We start from the raw sequence: 19,684 nt of genomic DNA on the forward strand, positions 1-19,684 counted from the left end.
AGGAAAATAGTAAGTTAGTTAGTAAATAGGAAGTTAGTTTATTAGCTGCCTTTTTTTTTTTTTCAGATAGCCATACATACCAAGTTCTTGTGAGGTACCCCACTATCTGAGTAATCTTATCGATGTGCATCCCCTCTTCCATGTGAGGGAGCATGATTGGAACATTTCCTAAAACATCTCAAAAAACAGAAACACACCCCAAATAGTCAAAGAAAATTTCTGCTGCAACAATGTGGAGATCATCACAGACCAGCAACACCTTCTCTGGCAAAAGGATCCTGCAAACATCTCCAGAACCAAATTCTACCAAGAAGGGACAGTTTTAAATGACTCAAAGGGCCCTGGGTCAGATTTCTAGATTCCATATTTCAACGTTTCTCAACAGAAGTGATGAAATCTCTTGTGCCCTTTTAATATGACTGTTGGAGTTAAGTTTTAAGATACATGAAAATTCAGTGCTCTAAACCTTAGCTCTGGGAATACAAGATCAAAACTCGGTTTAGGTTCAAAACATGCTCAGAAAAAATGATCCTTAATGTTGAAATAGAACATACTAGTAGGTTTGGAATAAGGGTTTTGATTGACATTTTCACTCTCTAACTTACTGCACTTACCAAGTTTTTCGTACGTCTCATGGTCTGGTAACTTAGTATGAGGTTACTTGAAACCACTAAGAAGGAAGAATCTGTTGACACGTGAAAAAGCACCATCCGTGCCCTTTTCATGAAGAAATGACAGAAAAAATATCCTTGCCCATTCATATTTAAACCATGGCTCATAAACTCAGTTTATAGAAAATTGAAATATCTTACCATATCTACATGACATAAGTAACATGGTTTGGAAATGAAATATTCATTTATGTAATAATGATATTCACTCATGTAATAACGATATCTGCACTCCTTGATGCCTCCCTCTCAAAACTTAGAAAACCACAGAAATTACAGTCTTTGCTACTTATAACAGACAAATTGCTTTACATAGACTATGATGGTAGTTTATGTAATATAGAAAAATAACCTGAATTTGAAAAATAAACAAGGAAGGTTTTTGCAGTTTTACTGGAAAATAATCTGACACGTTAATTTTCCTAATTTTAAAACTGGTTTGTGTGGCTACAATGATTTTGCAAGACCCACAGTCTGGAATGACTTACATTTCTCTGTATCATATAAATCTTAAAAGACAGTTCAAATAATTGTGTTTGTTATCTAAAAATATGTGTAACAGCACATGCTTCTCATGCTGCTTAACATGATTACACATAACTATTTATTACAATAATCCTTACAAAGAGTAATTTTAAAGTGTCTTGCTAATAGTGCTTACCAACTCTATTTTTAACTTTGTTAATTGATGCTAACTTGCTAGATTTAAGCATAATTTATATTAAGGTTAGAGGAAGTAAAAAGTTATGGTAAAGTCCTATAAAACAGCAATGAATTACCTCCTCCTTATTTGCCAAGATCACTTCTGGTTAATTGAATCTAATCATGAAATCAAATTACTGCAGACTTATAATTCTTTACTGCTCCCGATAAGCATGTCTGCAATTTAAGCTTTGTGGAGCAAATACACAGCACCTTCCATATCAGAGTTTTACAGTATTTCTGCAATCAATTTTTTAGTATTCTTCTTCATCTGAAAAAACCAGATATACTTTCTGAATTCATGCATGGGTTGGTAAACTAAATACTCTATATTTCTCATAACCATTGTCCCATTAACTATGTTTAACTTCCAGCATACATTTTCACAGTTTAACAAAAGAGAAAAAGAAGGCCAAAGTGACTTCGTAAGTTAGGTGCAATAGCACTGTGTTCAAAACCCACGTTTTATTTTTCCTTCGGTTACATTTTTATTCAATAAATACCTAGTTTTCATGGAATACATCATGCTAAGTCTTAGATGAGCAGCACAGAGAAGTCAGAACTAAAACTATAGGAACATCACACTGAAAGAGATGAATGCTGGACCACTGGATGCAAAATTTTGCAACATTTACATTACACAGAAGTTCAAACAGTGATCTCTTGAAGTAATGCAAAACTTGTTGTTGTTGTTTTTTTAATACAAAGAGAAATTTAACACAAGTACAGACTTATTTTGCTTGCTATACAGCCTATGGAATCTGTCTTCTGTCTTCACAATTGTGCAAACATACATTTCTAAAGTTACTGTCAGAAAATGATGATGATACAAGCTTTTTCTTCATTGTTTCAACGCTTAAAAACTCATTTTCATAAAGCAGTTTTAAACAAAAACAAAAAATCCCCAAACATAGTTAGATCACCTCGAAATATTTAACCTTTCAACAACATTTTATGAATAGCTCTATATTAACTTTTTGTACAAGGGACTAAATACTTTATTGTCTGAATATTTAGGGAAAATTTTACCAAAGTTCTCTGTTTTTCAGTGAGAGCAAACAGAAAAAGTATCTGTCATAAAATATTTGGAATCCTCTCTTTTAATTGCCGAAAGTTCAAAAACCAATAGCCTTTTCAAGAGAGGAAAATAAAGCTATGTCCATTTTTTCAACCTTCATAATCAGACAACTGCAAAACAAATTGTTGTAAGCCTAATAAGCCTGATATCTTCTTCCACAGAAGCATTCAGAAGTGTATCCAGATCATCTGTTGCAAAGTGTGGGCAGAAAAACACTGTGGTGATTAATCACCAGGCACCTATGACAGAGCCTAAATCATGCTTAAATTTGTCAGAAGTGACATTTCTATGGCAAAACTAAAACAGTAAAAAAAAGACTATATTTACTGATTATTTTTACTGTATTGAATGATAGAAATCAAGTGGGTGTGGATGGACCTTTTGTTTAACTTCAATATAGAAGTGATTTTGGTCTTAGAGTAGCTATTAGAAAAATGAAATTAATTATATTTTTGCTTTTTTAGTTAAGGAGGTTGGACAAGTTCGAGTTGTACACAGTATCTTTCTACATTTTCCATGTAATCAATTTACTTTTTACCTATGGGGAAGAGAGGAGTTAAAAAGGAAATCAAAGTCTGTGCAATCCCAGAAATGAAATGTAATCGGCTATGATTCAGAGTAACAACATGTATTAGGAAAGAATTGGTAAAAGGAACAGCTGTTGACATTATTTCCTGAGCCAAACCTTTTAAGGTGTCAGTGAATAGCAGTCTGTACTTTCACTTGAAAGCACTAGAAGAATTCCTTGGATGACGTCTCTCAGGAGGTTAGGATTTTAACAAAATCCACAACTTCCTCTCAAGATCTCAATGCCATGCTTTAAATTCTGTACCAGAGTGATCACAGATGGTTTCAACACAGCTTAACAAATAGAAGTGGCATGACTTGGAAGGGTGGTTTAATGTACATACAAATACTAAACTTTACGTCAAACTTTCAGGATCATTTGCAGGCAAAAAACCAACAACAGATAAAATCACTTTATCAATCTGATCCAGCTCCACTGTACAAGACAGATGCCAAAAACGAAAGCCTTTTTTCCTATCAGGAAAAAAAAAAAACACCTTAAATGTACAACTTCAGTGAGCTCTCAGGCTATCTTACTGAGACACAAGTCAGATTCTTCTGCTGTATACATTTAGCTTCAAAAATTAAAAAAGCAGGTAGGTTTTAATTGAACTTCTCAATCCCATAAGACATTATTTTCTTTCTCCTCCAACATTTCAGGATGCTCCCCAAAAGATAGGAAACAGAATGGGACACAAAAGCCATTTTTATTCAGTCTTCTTTGTGCAAGGTATCCTGGAAAAGGCTGCATTCTTGTGTAAAGTTGCTTCTGAAACAGAAAGGAGATTATTTTAAAATGCATGCAAATACATCACAGCACATAGGCTTTTGTTTTTGACAATTAATACTGAAGAACAATATTTGTAAGTGACCTGAATGTGTATTATTTTTGATTGCAATATGCAGTGCCTATAAGGAAAAGATTTTAAAATGCTTTACAGACAAGAAAAATGCTTCCTTAATTTTCATTCCAGCTAGTTACAGCCTTTCTCTTAACATGGACAAAAATAACAAACAAAGAGTAATCAAATAGCTTGAAGTGTTTCACAATATCTGAATAACTAGCCATTAATTGTATTTCTATAAAGTTTCACTTTCACTTGTGGTGTAAAAGCTGAAACTATAGTTTTGCAGATTAGAAGCAAGAAGCAGCAGTAGCCATGCAATGGAATAAAATAAAAGGAATTTTCACAATGTCTTTATGAAAACGTGCATCTAAGAATGAATAATCTATGAATAATTGTTTTATATTGAACAATGAGAAAAGTATAATAATTCTTTCATGATCTAAACATGATTACCTGCTTGAACAATTGTTCGTCTAAAATCTATTTTTCTTGATGGAGGGCTTCTATGAAAGCTTCAAGTTTTTCCTGAATTTCCCGAACTTTTTCTGAAGAAATAAAAAAGATGGTCATTTAAATATCTAGCTACTTACATTTTTCCACATCAGAAGAAATGAAACTGTTCCCTTTGAACACAGAACTTCTACAAATACATTTCATGATTATCATGCTAATAATTCCATAATTTACCAAAGAAATCCCATATTGTTGTATTTCAAAAACCTGAAACTTCCATTACGTCATGCACAGCAGAACTACCGTACACCTGTTACATGTAGGGAATTGTTACCCTTTAACTAATGTCCACTAACCCACCTCTCTTTTAATCAAATATCCTTATTATCTACAACAAGCGTCACAAAAACCACAAATCATCCTAAAAAGAGTTAAAAAGAAGCGACCTTTCAGCAGGCAGAATTTCAGGGAACCAACCAAACAACAGTATTCAATACCCCTATACAAAAGGGCATATAGAATATTAAAAATGTTTAACATTTACTCTTTATTTCCTTGCATATCGGTAGTAACCAGATGGATGTAGGCAGAACCTTATTTTATACAAACACTAAAGATGGGAGCTTATTTCTTAAAAAAAAAAAAACAAACAACAACAACAACAAAAAAACAACAACAAAAAACAAGACCGGAACATCACGGCAAGTAACTACTATGAATAAAAAGGTAACATTGGGAAAAATACTGGATTTTAGGCATTTTTCCACTCTTTTCTGAATTCTACACAATACTTGTCATCATATAGCCTATTTGATTTATTAAACAACTCATGAACCAAGGTTTAGAACCTAGCTGGAATCTAAAGCCTACAAGATTTCCTTCTTCTCTCTCACCACATCCTCATAGAAGCTCCTTCTGTGTGATTATAGCCATGAAAAAAAGCACACTGGAAAAATGAGAGGGGGGACAGACAAAAATAAGTCCAATGAGAATAAACATGTAAAAAATGTCCTGTCTCTCCCCTTTCCCCCGCATTCCAAGATAAAAAATACTGTTGGATTAAACCTGTATGTTGCTTGATATACAAGGTTTGGGCTTTTTTTTCCTTTTTTCTTAAATCTATCTTCTATTAATGTTTTCTTCTCTTTGCCAATACCATACGTTATAAACTTGCTTTGCTGAGCTGAAATAACAGCAAAACAGAACGAAAAATACAGCTATTATCCTTAAATGGGGATACATAAGCATTATGGGAGAAAGAAGTAGGTCCTCAAACAGGAATATCAGAATGTAGCCAAGGGAACTAGAAGTTCATCTAGTAACAAAGTGCCAATCCCACAGATAATTATGAAAACCATTTTAGAGCAGTACTAATACCCAAACTCAACAAAAACCTGTAGTCCTGTTCTAGCAGAAGTACAGAATTTTAGTTAGCATTTAATAAAATATGTAAAATAGCCTGTATGGGAATGAAGAAATCTCTAACTTACATCTTTATCATGCAATTTTTAGGTGATGAAAGGCAAATCACTTATACTTTCAACACTTCAGTGTCCCCTTCCCCAGCAGTGCTTATCTACCAGCACAGAGGCACAGGGAACATGAATCCTGCTCTGGGTCCTAAAGAAAACACCAAAGAACTTTCTCTAGTTTCAGCTGCCTTCATTTTTTAACGTACTTTGATATTAAATGAAGATTACAGTCAGTTTGAGGGTGAAAGCTGTATTTTTGGAAGTTACAGAACAGCAGTAGCCGGTTTTTATTTTTTTTTTAGCAGAAAAAGTCTTGATCCAGTTCAGCAGAGACAACCTTTGAACGCTGCCAATGGAAAAAAAAAAAGAATTCACACAATCACTTCTTCTCACTAAGTTTGAAGTGTTCATTTGCTATTCTTAAGTCAGAAAAAAGTAGTTTGATTTTTTTGGCATGTCAGGATATAAACCTCTCATGTAACAAAAACAATAATTTGGCATTTATTAGGCAGCTGCTTAGCACAGCTTCTAATATTGCTGCTGCATATGTTTACAAAATTAACATTTGAAAAAAGTGTCCTATTATCTTGGAGAGAGTCAACACGTTTTTGGGAATTGTTAATCCTGTATCTCCCTCTCCAAAATGAACAGCAGTTGCCAGTGATAACTGGAGATTCAATCTCACCGCTCAGAAGGTCTCTTCATGTTGTTTAATAGCTTTGTTTTTGGAGTGGATATATATATATTTATATAGTAACTATAAACTAGTACATTTTTCCCCAAATATATTTTTCATATTGATCAAGCTATTAGACTCAGCGAAAGCAGGCAGATTTAGCAGTATTAAATGCAAATATTTTCCCTTCTCAACTCCTCGCTAATGAAATATTCAAGTCTTGAAATTAATAGCATCAGCAAAAATCTGTAATTATTATTTCACCCTTAAAAAAAAAAAAGGTTTGTGCCAACAAAAGCTATTTTAATTTTCTGATTAGGGCATATTAAAATAACAGGATAGAAAATATTTATTCCACCAGAATGTACTGAATCAGCTGTGGTTGCTCAGAGAACAGACACACTGAAACTGCCTCCATATTATGAGAACTTTATTAGTTTTTATACTTGGACGGAATTGAAATGATTGCTTAACTGTAATAATTATGAGGTCTTGGGGTAATTTAATACTTTGAAAAAACATGCTAGCTATTCTTAAGAAACAACAGTTACAATGACTGCCAAATAGCTGCAATTACTCATGCTATGCCCTGCATTCCTAGCAGTAGGAAAGCCTCCTGCCGCAGCAGATACCAGCCAACCTGTAAGACTGACCCCACAAGTCCATTCCGTACCACAGAGAAACGGTATGTCAAATCAGCTTACCTTTTAAATAGGGGAACTGCAGAGTTACACATTGACACTGCACACATCTTAATAAACCAGTAAATATAAATGCTTGGCAGAACTTTTCTGAAGAGTACAAGAGCAGGGGCTGCAATTCTAGGATAGATCCCAGTAGGTTCCCCAGCACTTTATGACACTGCATTTGCCACAAAAATGTATTGTTGCAGTTCAAGAGTCAGATTTTACCTGCCTTTAGTTGAGGAAGTTTTTGGATGCAGTTCTCTTCTCTGTGAAATACACAATCTGTGTAGTCAGATTTGCAGGGTTATCATTGACAGCTTCACCAAAATATTATTGATAGAAAACTTCCTCAAAAAAAGTGCTTTAATTTACAAGTATGTACGAACATGTCAAACCCGAACATCACTTGGGTTTCAGGTAAGAACACTTACTACAAAAGGTAATTATGAGACAGACTAAGTGACCTGTTGCCCTTCCTTTGTATTCTGATTGTGTTTTTCCATGTAGAATTAAATCTTGGATTAAAAGCATTCAGCTTGCTAGCAAACTTCTGTAACATGTTAAACTAGCTCAGTACTGTTATGCCATGCTCCAGTGTCACAGAAGGCTTTGAAGTACTGCAATCTTATTATATGGTATTTCAGAAGTTTAAATATGCACTATAGTTTCTAGAAAGAACACAGTGTCTTTGACAGTTTTGAGGCAGAATTGAAGTTACAAATAAATAACACTTAAGCAGTGATAAAAAAAAATCAAATTGTATCAATGAAGAATAACTGTAACTGAACCCTTTTCTCCATCTTCAGACCAGTAAAATTCACAGGCCTAGGGGCAATGAATGGCTATTCTATTTCCCATTTACCCTGTGTTTACCTAAAAGATAAGCTGTTCTTACATCGGCTCATTATGCGTCTTGATCTGGTTGTGAATATTCCCATAATCCTCCTTCCATATCCCATAAAACTTCACTGACAGAATGAGGAAATTCTTTATTCGGATGTCTTGAGATCCTCATTCATGCACAGTCTATCCTTATCTCCATAAGAAATGATATTGCTACCTACTCATTTTCTTTTCATTAATCCTGTGATACTAGATCTAAAAGGCTCAAACCCAGACTAATTGATCTGTAATTAGGATTTGGATATGCTTTGAACACACCAAAAAAAAACCCACAGCCACAGATAAAGTTGGCTTTTCTAACATCATGAGACGTTCAGAAGAAAACCCACTCAAATATTCATTCTCACGAGGACTGCTTGCTCACTGGTTGCAGGCCATCTACCAATTAACAGTACAGAGGCTAGAGAATCGCTGCTAAAGTGAAACAACTAAAATATCAAATCTAACAAACAAAACTCCTGAAGTAAGGCCAAATAATCTTAAAAATAGCGTTAAACAGATCTTAAAATAAAGCCTGTTACTTATTTCAGCAATACTTTACGTAGCAAGAAAAAGGTTTCTAGGTATTTTCCAGCTGCATTAATTGGTTTTATAAGATGTGACCTCTCTCCACAAAATTGATCTTGTTTATGCTTCTAAAAATAAATGAAATTATAGGCATTCAAATCAAACATACTTACACGTAAATAAGCAGTGGATTTAGCACAGAATTTTTAAGATAACCATGTCTCTCTGTCTCACAACTTGGAGAAAACTGCATGAGGATTTTGTTATATAAGGCAAATCAAAATGCTTCCCTTTCCCCTGTTTACACGTCTGCCAATATGGCAATGATTTTCAGTTGCACCATCAAGAAAAATTGTAAACTCTTTCGGGACAGAGATGCATCTTTATTCTGTACTTCGATGAAGCACATAGCATGAAAAGGCATGATAAAATTTGTTAATACTTCATTATAAATCCTGTTCTACATTAAAGTGATTTCTACTTCTGACTAATACTTAAATGGCGTCAATGTCTGTAAGCTCATGGTTCTTCCTTTTGCCCTGGATTTTACTTAGGTTTTAGCCCCCCTCCTCTGCTTTTTTTTTTTTTTTTTTTTTTAATCTTCCTTTCTTCATCCCTTCGTTGCCTATAAACATTGTCACTGCTTGCTGTGCTACTTGTGTGTTACGGTTAATTAACCATAGTGGCAAAAACGTTGAATTTACTGCTGTGAATGCATCATCTTTCCTCGAGCAAAAAGAAAAGCCCAGTCTGTAGTCAGATTTCACCAAGATGCCCAGAAGCACGCTATTAAAAGCTGGAAATGTCGTTCCACAGTTTCCTATTGAAAGCTGAATTTTCGCTTAGGGCTACCTAAGACACAGACCCCATACTTGTACTCAACCCCCTACAACCATCCAGGTGGAGAACTGAAAAAAAAGTCTCCCTGATGTTCAACCATTTGCACCACATTCCTGAACTTTCTAAAGGCCACGCAAAAGCCAGACCTCTTGTTGAAACAGCGTGAGGCAGCGTGCTAAAAGGCACTCCAAATAACGTCGCAAGGAGCAGGCTTTCCACCCACAGTTACCAGACCTGCACCAACACGCTTTCTCTTGGCTCACCCCACCGCAGTCTAACAGCTCCTGTAATTCACTGATCGGGGCAGGGTCATGTCCTGCTGAAATTTAGACAATCCTTTGAAACCACCCATTGCACTTTTTGCCAGTTTCCTCTTGTTCGCATACCATATTTTCCTCTGGTTGAGGACAAGAGGAAAGCTAAAATTTTAAGAGGGAAAAAAACGGCAAAACCACCCAGGCTGCCCTTAAAGAGACAGAACATCATTTATCAGCTGCAAAGACAGATTTATAAGTAGAGGGCCCCCTCTGTTCCTTTAAGGCTGCAAAACAGATGGGAAGTGAATGGACAGTCAAAGGGTCAAGAAAACACACGGGAGGTGCTGCTTGTCTGCTCTATGTATGTTCCCAGCATAAGAAAGAGGTCAAGATTGTAACTGCATGGCTGGGTGCTGGAAAGGCCTTTTCTTTAAGCTGTTACAAAGACAAACGCTGTTCCTCATCCTGCTGTCAAACTGTTATAAATATTGGTTTGTCAAGAGAGTTTCAGCATCTTTTTTTTTTTTTTTTAAAGGCTGAACAGGAGGATGAGTCATGTGAATGATTCTTAAACAATTGGCTCATTAGTGTAATAAAAGCACTGCAGAACTCGGCAAAGTTTAAATGGAATTTATAATAGTTCACGTAGTCAATCCCTGAATCATTAGAAATAGACAGCCTTTAAAATGCAAGCTTGCAGAAAACAGCTAACATACTCTTCAGTTACTAGCAGTTTGAATGAAGATGCTAACTGATGCTTGCCTTCACTATGACCATGTTTCTTATACCTACTGCAATCTGTAGTAAGAGTTGAATTTACCACCAGATTAATTGAATTCTTTCTAAAAATTCTGATTTCAAAGTATGCTCACTGGAACGGGATAATTCTGATACTAAGCTTCGTAAATACATTTATGGATCAGGTTTCCCCTCTCAGACATATACCCACCATTATATTCAGAGTTAGTTACAACCCTTCTACTTGCCACCTTAAATCCCTTTGCCATCCTCAGCCAACTGGCATTTTAATCCATACGACATCTGGAATCAGTGTACTCCTGTTATCAGTCCCAGAAAGACGATGATGAGGACAGAGACATACTCTAACTACTGAAGTGCATCAGGCGAGATATTTTCATTACAAAATAAAGACAGTATTTCAGTGTCCTCTCAGAAATATTTATTTTAAACCCTAGAACAAGAGAAGGCACCAGTCATATTCTTTCAATACCACTATTAAGATCTCCAAGGGTCAGTCAGAATCTCATTTTCACAGCTATGACTTCATCTGTAACTGACCTGGTTGAAAAATTTCCTTTAGCATGGCATTAACAGGAGAAAACAGAGAAACTGTTCCTTACAAAGACATACAGAGTGAAAATTCTTCTTTTCCCTCTTTACAGGTGAATCTGCCTCTAAAGCAGGAAAAGATCAATTAGATTGTAAATTTAGCCTGTTCTAAGAACCTAATAAAATTTTAATCTTAAGTCATTTTAGGCAGAAAAAAATAAAAGTAAAAATAAAAGCTGCCATCACTGAAGTTGCTTCTGTTGCAAGTATTAATATCATATTTCCCCTACACATTTTATCTGAGCAAAGCTATCAGTTACCACTTTTATTTCAGACTAAAGAGAACCAGGCAGCAGTTGAAGATAACCTAATCTGAAAACACTTCAGCTATTTTTACAAGGTATTGAGCTTTGCCACATTTTTTTAGCATTACTAATAATGCTTTTTAGCACCAGAAACGGGAATTGTGCATTGTGCTGGTGAAACTGTAGGTTACCAATCAATCAATGTCTTGACCTACAGCTGCCCCAGATTCGCAAGTGGGACCTTTGCAGCTTAATGAAATGGCTTCGACAACACGTTTCCCTGCTCCTCAGCCAAACAGAACAGAAGCTCACTGTATTTCTTGGAGCTGTCCCCAGGGCTCTTCAGACTGGCAAGCACGAAGTCTTTCTGTCCCTGGCAGGGCAGGAACATAGAGCGGAGGTATGTGCCTGAAGCAGAAGTGACAACTAAGCAGACTTCTGACTTTATACAAGATGTTTCTACAGGTTATTACACAAGTCCCTCTTGTCTACAGGAAAGAAACTAAATATTACCACTGCAAAATGTGAGGCCACATTTTGAGACTAGTATACATTTCTATACTGCCATTAAGGTTAGCTTAACGTACAAATGCAGCTTAATAAAGATTAATAATCGAGTTTGAGAGTCATGATGTCTGCAGTAGCAAGGTAGGACTTGGGCTCCTTCCAGTCCTCTGTCTCTACCTTAGATTTTTAATTAAAACTGTTCTAATAACTCAATCTTTCAACAGAATTTAGTTTTGCTGCCTACTGGACAGCTAGAAGGAGCTTAGCAGTAGAATGACAAGGAAACCTCATAAAACAGACTCACCTCTTGAATCAGACTTACAGACACAGTTTTCATTTCAAAATCAAGAAAATTAACCTAGCATGTATCAGAACACAATGTCACTCATTATTTTGGGTGGAAATGGCAAAAAGTAGAAGGTAAAGGCAAACCAGAAATATTACCCAATGATTCATCCAGTGTTGTAAAATAATTTACTTTTTTCTAACTGATGCAGAAAAGACACATACAGCTATAAAGTTACTTATGTAAAGGCTACCGTACCCTTGGAGCTATGAAAGTGTAAGGAGACTGTAACAGTTTAAATAACTGATATACATTGGTTCTCCACCCAAAATAAAATGTACGCAGCACTTAATTAAATAATGATCTGATATGCTATCAGGAATATTTATGTGAAACTCTATCAGAAAATTAGATTGTGATAAATTTTTAGATCACAATAATAATGAAGTTAATGACCATCAAAAATGAAGTTTGTCATCATGTTCTGAGGAAAAACAGATTTTTCTGCTATGAGTTTCTTAGTTTATTATCATTCGTAACTGAAAATATTAATCTATTTGTATACAGTTCCACATTAGAAGCAAAGTAGAATCCATTACAATATTAAAAATGCATAGCACCCATTTCACTGATTTCTTCAGGTTCTGAAGTGAACACTCCACAGTCCCATACTAGTTCTAAGCAAATACCCACACCGGTAAGTTTAAAATTTTGCATTTCCACAAGTAGCAATCCCTACATGATAAGTACTTACTTAAAACTTGATTAATAGCTACCCTCAAATAACCAGTTCTGAAAAGAAAATAGCATCCAATTAAATATTTTGATAGTTGCATCGTTAAGGGCATTTTAGGAAAAAAAATAAATTTGGCATAGGAAAGAATGGCCCTCGATTACCAGAAATGTGGATCTAGGCATAGGTCTAGATTAACAGGGATTAAATACGTCATTACTCATGCGGCAGTTTATCATCATTTTTCAACGTCAACTTTAAGTGATAGACTTCGCTTAGTCAGTGACAAATGCGCTGAACTTTGTAAGCACCCATTTCGGAACCTGGACACCAGTGCCTAACTCTTCATCAATAACTTCAAGGAATCGTAGCAGACGCACTTTGGTCACCTGGGATTCTTAAGTTAAGTAAACCATCACTCCATCACAGGAGGTTTACACGTGATGGATGTTCTCCCTTGAGGATTACTTCCCTCTCTGAGAAGATGCAGCTTTTAAAGCACTTTCTGCCATGATACAAAGCAGGAACTACCTTATCTGCACTTTGACAGAGACCATCCTACACATTCCTCTGGTTCTAATTCGTCAGTTTTGTGCAGCTGCCCCAGAACTTAAAGAAAATAAAAAACATTCAGCCAGGGTCTTTCATATCAAAGCACGCTTAGGTTAATTTCATAAACTCTTTATGTGGAATTAAAATCAATAACCATGTGAAAAACAATTGAATTGCATTCTATCCTAGTAACTGCAAGTTAGCAAATCTACTAAACTAACAGGATGCATTTTAGTTTCATGTTGTTGACTTGCTCATATTCAAAGGAGGGGAACTGGAAGACACGAAGGCACCAACCAATTCCAAGCGTGTTGCCCCCAACTTTCTGCATCATGGAGCTCCAGGTTCTCTACAGAGCTCACACGGAGCCCAGGAGTCACACCGCCACCTGCACGGGGCTGCCGCCAGTAAATCTTGAACTCATTAGACACATATGGCCCACACAAGCACTTTATTGGACTGATTGAGATGTGGGCAGAAATGAACGTGTTCGAAGTGACAATCAGCCTCTGAAAAGATGCAGGCCATGTCCTGCATCCTGGTGGGAGCTGCTGGTAGGGGACTGTGAAGACAGCAGCTACCCTGCACATGCTTATTAGGAGCCTGAAGATGTGTTTGATGATTCCCAGGGAGAAATGGCCACTCTGATTTTGTGTGAATAGAAGGCTACAACACCTCCTGGTGCAAGCTTGTCAGCTCAGGATCAGACTGTAACTACACGCTCCTCAGGAACACTGCTATGACCAGTTGAATGGAGCAAAAGAAGAAATGCTGCCTTTCTGTGAAATGTCTCACAACTATGAAGTGACCACATTTTTACTGCAGTAGCTTCTCAAACAATCGTTAGGCATCATGGAAAAAATGAGAGCACAAAATTATAATTCTGAAGATTCTTAAAAAATTATTCCTCCATTTGGATTTCCTAGGATGCTTTCCTTTCTTCTATGCCTTCCTTTGAGAATCCCTTGTGCAGTGGGGATAACATCTGGACTCTAACTCAAATATCTTAAAAATTATACCTTTTATTCCTCTCTCTTGTAAACACTGAAAACCATGTTGCTTCTCAACAAGCACCTTAAACATTGATTTAAAGACTACTAACAGCTGCATTTTGAGCTGTTTTGTCTGCCTTTGGTTTCTAGGGGAAATTATCTGATATATGCCCATTTGAGAGAAGAACTTTCTTCCTATAGCTGAGCTTTTTCCCCTATGAAACTTTTAACCTTTAAAAAAGGTGAAGCCCATAACAGCAAAGAAAAGAGAAGCAAAGGCTTCAGAAAGCCAAGTCAAAGCTAAGTCATGAGCATATGTAATCAACAATGTCAGTCAAAGCTAAGTCATGAGCATATGTAATCAACAATGTCACATAAGATAGAGGTAAAATCAAAATACTGTTGACAGTCATCTCAAAGGACTGAAATTTAATTAGGCTACAGTAATGACCACAACATAGGATTAGTTTCACATAGCATTTTTATTCTGCGGCTAAGAGCGATGAAAGGAGAAAAAAAAAATAAACACAAAAAACCAACAACCACACAGCAAGTCATTATCTGCAAAGTACTGCTCAAAGACTTTTTCCTCAACTTCGCATAAATGAATAATGAAAAAAGGAGATTCACTTGGATCTAAATCAGTTTGCTACATGCAACAGACACAAGAGAGCCCACTCAGCTTAGCCAAATACATCACAGAAATCCCAGATCCTGAGTCAGCAACTTGAAAGTACCAACCTTAACTACTGTTAGCTAGCTGCATTACAGTTTATTAAGTACACGATATTAAATCATTCATGCTCAAAGACGGTTTGCAAAACAGAATGCAGCACAGCACAACTGCAAGGTTTGCACTCAACTGTAAGGGATTCAACACAAGAAGTAATATGGTAAGGATTTTATGTGTGGACTCTAAAGTAACGTCTTCAGATATAAAACTTGAAAGTATTTTACTACAACGCTGGTTTATTAGTTTTTGTATGCTCTATTCTTTACAAGAAAATAATTAAGTTCCACAAATTGTTATATTTTACACATTACAAATGTATGACAGAATTTAAACAAATCACCCTAAGGTAAGGACTCTCATTTCTTCATGTGAGGGCTCACTACTTACATATTTCAAAAGGCTTTTGTGCAGAATGAAGTCTCAGCTAGCCCAGGACACCTGTACAGGTGTCAATATTATTGACAAATGAACTCAGAGGCTGACCCCTTCACGTTCACACCTAGTAATTTCTGGATCAAATTTCCACATTTCCACAGGTATTCTGCAAGCTCCTTCCCACTTTCTGCCAGTGACTCATCCCATGGAAATGCATGTGGTTTCACATATAATTTAGTGAAGTTCTGCATTTTCTTTCTCTGTTTTTTAGCTTGTGAGGAAACAGGACACTGGATGAATAGCATGCTGGCCTAGGAAAGATGCTTTGCATGTACTGTGTGTCCTACTGTGATTATCCTGTACAGAAATAATTTTTCCATAAATTTTCCATAAAATTTTCCCTTGCATTTTAGTTTAGCTGTTTGAAAGGAAAAAAGGAGAGGAAATACAGGAAGATAGATCACATGTGTATTTTCTTAGGCTCAGTAAAGTATTTTGTCTCCAGTGAAGTAAATGGCAAAGCTCCCATTGGTGGCCTGAAAGTAAGATCCACTTTAAGTATACAACGTACACGTGCACCACCTAGCATGTTTTAAATGCTACTGCAATTGTAGCTCAGATTTAGGATAAAATGCTGGAAGATCCCATTTCCTTTCCGAAATGATTAAAGTATTCAGATTTTAACAGTTATTTAGTAGCAAAGCTTATTAAACTAAAGCTTGCCATACATTTGCTAATGAGAATTATATATCTGAGAAAAAATTATCATCCCTTACAATCTTCATAAATTGTAATCTTCATATACAAAGGAAAAACAAAACAAATAAATAAATCAGAACGTGGAAAACAAGAGGGACAAGGCTAGGCAAGTGCATCTTCCCCCAGAGGAAAAAAAAAAACAAACAGCTTATCCAAGCAACAAATGCCCACTGCGTATGCTATGTGCATGCATCAAAAAACAAGAAATAGTAACCAGGGACAGGAGGCTTAGCATGGCAGCAGAGCTGGTGCCAATCCTCCCCACTCCCACAAAGGTCAATCATTGCCATCTTGTGTTGGAAAAGGTGTAAAGCAACTGAACTACTGTACAGAGTTCATGCTACTGAGGAAGCTTGCTTTGGCCTTCTACAGAAAAGAAGCAAGTCCAAGCAGAGTGGCATTCTGAAAACGGATAGTTCTGGGAAGCCCTTCACTGGGAGTTCAACAAAAACAAAAGTAGCCACGTTAAGTAGTAATCTACAGGAAGTTAAGATTTATTCACGTAGTCAGTTTTGCTCTGAACTACAGAATATTTCTACTAAAATTACTACTCTGTAATTTCTATTATGAACAAAACTGCTAAAAAGAAGACACAGGCAGTGCCTTAAAGCATGCAATAAAAATAAGGCAGTCTTGACATTTTTATGAGCGGAAATTCTCCTTTAAAAGATTAATGTCTGCCATAATACTTTTAGCTCACTCTACCTTATTTTACTTCTTACAGAACCTAGCACATGATGTATTTAAGATACTGATTTAGCTAAGCATGTAGCAAAATACCAAGTCCTGTATAACATAAGTTTCATATCAAAATACTTTGTCCTTTGGCAGCCAGCACAATCTAGAAGCATCTACCAACTGGAAAGCAAATATAAATCTTGTTGTTGCTGATAAGTCAACACGGGGTGAAAGACCTGGCTACAATTTTCAACTGTCAGACGACTTTAGTGAAGAACTTCGAGACAGATATTGCACCAGAGTTGTGAGGGAGATTGTAAACAACTACATTAGAAGAGGTTCCTACCAATTGCTGAATATGCCTCAAGTACCCAGTTATACAAGTAAGAGACAGACAGCAGTTTCCTCTTGTTTCCACATCGTCAGCAAAACAAACATTTCAACTGTCTCTACAGTTTTGAATATAGCATGGAAAATGACTAGGCTGATGGACTCTGAACTGGCTGTTACTTCTCTCAAAATAACCTGGGGTTGTAACAGGTAGCCCTGTGCAATCATCAGCTCATTGCTAAGGAGCAGTCAAGAAAGGAAACAGACTTACTAATTATTAGTAAAAGACCAGAATAAAAATCAGAAAGCATCATAATATAACTGTATACATCTAGAAGGCAGGTACAGCTCAAATATTGTGTGCAGTTCTGCTCTTTCAATTCAAAAAGGTTTTAGTAGAACTACAAAGGGTGTTTCATGATTTCAATCAGCCCTGCCAACGTCCTTGCAAGGAGCAACTACACAGATAAGAATTTTTCAGCCCAGGAAAAAGAAGAGCAAGTGCTGGTAGCATAAGCATCTGTGAAGTCATAAGAGGCACAAAAAATGAAGGGAGAAAGATTACTGAATGTTTTTTTACAGTGCAAGGACTAAGGAAAACCAAATGAAACTGGCAGGTGGCTCAGAAACAAACAAAAGGAAGTACTTTTTCACACAATGTGTAGTTAAACTCTGGAACTAATTGCCACAGGATGTTGCAGATGCCAAAGTTTACATGAGTTCAAAAAGCAATTACAGAAATTCACAGGGGGAAAAAAATCATGAAGGGCTATTAATCACAAAGATATTACCTCAGGATTACGAAATCTTGGAACCACAGATTGCTAGATGCTGAAAGACCACACTAGAGAAGCATTGCTGTATGTTTAACCTGCTCTTATGCTTTTCCTTAGGTACCCATACCTGCTCACTGCTAGGGGCAGGACTCTGGGGTACACCCACTGCAGGCCTCTTTCAAAAGCTATTAATCTGTAAGAATGGCGGAATTGAAAACTTTTTAAAGTCATTTTTTCCCAGTTCAGATATTCATCTTCTGCTCTGCCTCTTTTTATATCTTACAACCATTTCTTCCAGATGTCTCCAGTCCCAGGGCTTCTTTATTTCCATAAACTTAGTATTTGTTCACTGGCACAAGTATCAAAATGATACTCCTGGGGAGGAGCCCATAACAGATAAAGGCCTCTATTTGAAGAAAACCTTCAATACATTACAAAACATGTAATTTGTCAGAAACTGTTTGAAATAAACACGGAAAGGCAGCAAGACTCAGGACCTAAAGGCTGTCAAGGAAAATTCACAGAGGGCTGAAATACAATTCCAGGATGCAGAATATAGACAAAACCTGCTGAAGTAAATTTTGAGACTTATGTGAGCTCTCGTTATGAGATTGGATAGCCATGTTATAGTTTGCCATCAAACAGTATCTTGCACAAACAATAAAACACTTTCAGTGCTTCAACATTAAAAAGCTGACAGACAGAAGTAAGGCAGGATTGCCGTATCATCAGTATTAAAAAGAAGCATCCCAACCTCAGGTATATAAAGAAGTTAGATTTATAGATAGAGTTTATAGAGCTTCCTGATAGGAAACTCTATTAACAAGCAGAGCCTCATATTAACAAATTTACAATGGAAAATAAAAGAGTTTGTAGCCATCAGAGGAATGATATACTGGAACAGGTTTTCAGTATGAATAGCAAGCCCCCAAAAGTCAACTGATTTAAAGATGGAGCTCAAAATAAATGAATGAGATGGATTATATAAACGCAGCTGTCTATAACAGAGGGAGACTGGGCTTTATGACACAGTAGATCCCTTCCATTCCATTCCTAATTAAAATACAAATACTTTATGAATGTGCATTGTGGGACTGATGACTTTCTTAAGCAGAGTTCTGATCACCACTCAATGCTGTAAGAATGAAATTACTTGTAAAGCCACCTGAGAGTTCAATGCATTACACTATCAAAGTCTGACTTGGGAGGATAAAAAAACTGCAACACAGACAAGCACTCTATTCACTATGGGAAAGGCAAAGAAATCCCCTTTCCCTGTCATTTGTCCATAAAAATTATCACCACTTAGCCATAAAAGCATGCAGAAAGTAGAGAGAACATTGCTGATTTGACTAACAGAGCTAATCGGTGGTGGTTTTAAAATCTTCCCATAGGTACAATAAAACAGAGCATGTCATCATACATCATTTTGCACTGAATAATGATTATTTCATTAGAAAAATGTGCCTGGGATCTGTGATCTCCCGAATCTAAAGAAATTTGGTGCAATGATGGTGTTTTTGCTAAATGGTAATTTATGAAATATATACTACAAAGTTGAAGCATACATACTAAAGCACAGATACCTACGTTTATAATCACACAGACAGTGTGCTCCTACAGGTCTAATCTGAGTTTATAAAATAAAAACTCCAGCCATTACTGCTTTGAAATGGAAGGTTGTTCCTTATGCTGGTGAGAAGTAAAA

General features: G+C 36.3%; 1 protein-coding gene across 4 annotated transcripts in view; it reads right to left on the minus strand.

Moving 5' to 3' along the window:
- Positions 1-1,791: 1,791 nt before the first annotated feature.
- OPA1 (OPA1 mitochondrial dynamin like GTPase) overlaps positions 1,792-19,684 on the minus strand; it is a 53,184-nt gene continuing 35,291 nt past the window's right edge. For all 4 annotated transcript variants that reach the window (XM_048076669.2, XM_048076666.2, XM_048076667.2 and 1 more), the window contains 2 exons: positions 4,320-4,411; positions 1,792-3,787 (listed from right to left, as the gene is read on the minus strand). In XM_048076669.2, coding sequence (XP_047932626.2) covers positions 4,347-4,411 — 65 coding nt within the window. In that variant the 3' untranslated portion in view covers positions 1,792-3,787; positions 4,320-4,346. The remainder of the gene's footprint in view (positions 3,788-4,319; positions 4,412-19,684) is intronic.

This window comes from Anser cygnoides, chromosome 9 (assembly GCF_040182565.1).
Source record: "Anser cygnoides isolate HZ-2024a breed goose chromosome 9, Taihu_goose_T2T_genome, whole genome shotgun sequence".
NCBI lineage: Eukaryota > Metazoa > Chordata > Aves > Anseriformes > Anatidae > Anser > Anser cygnoides.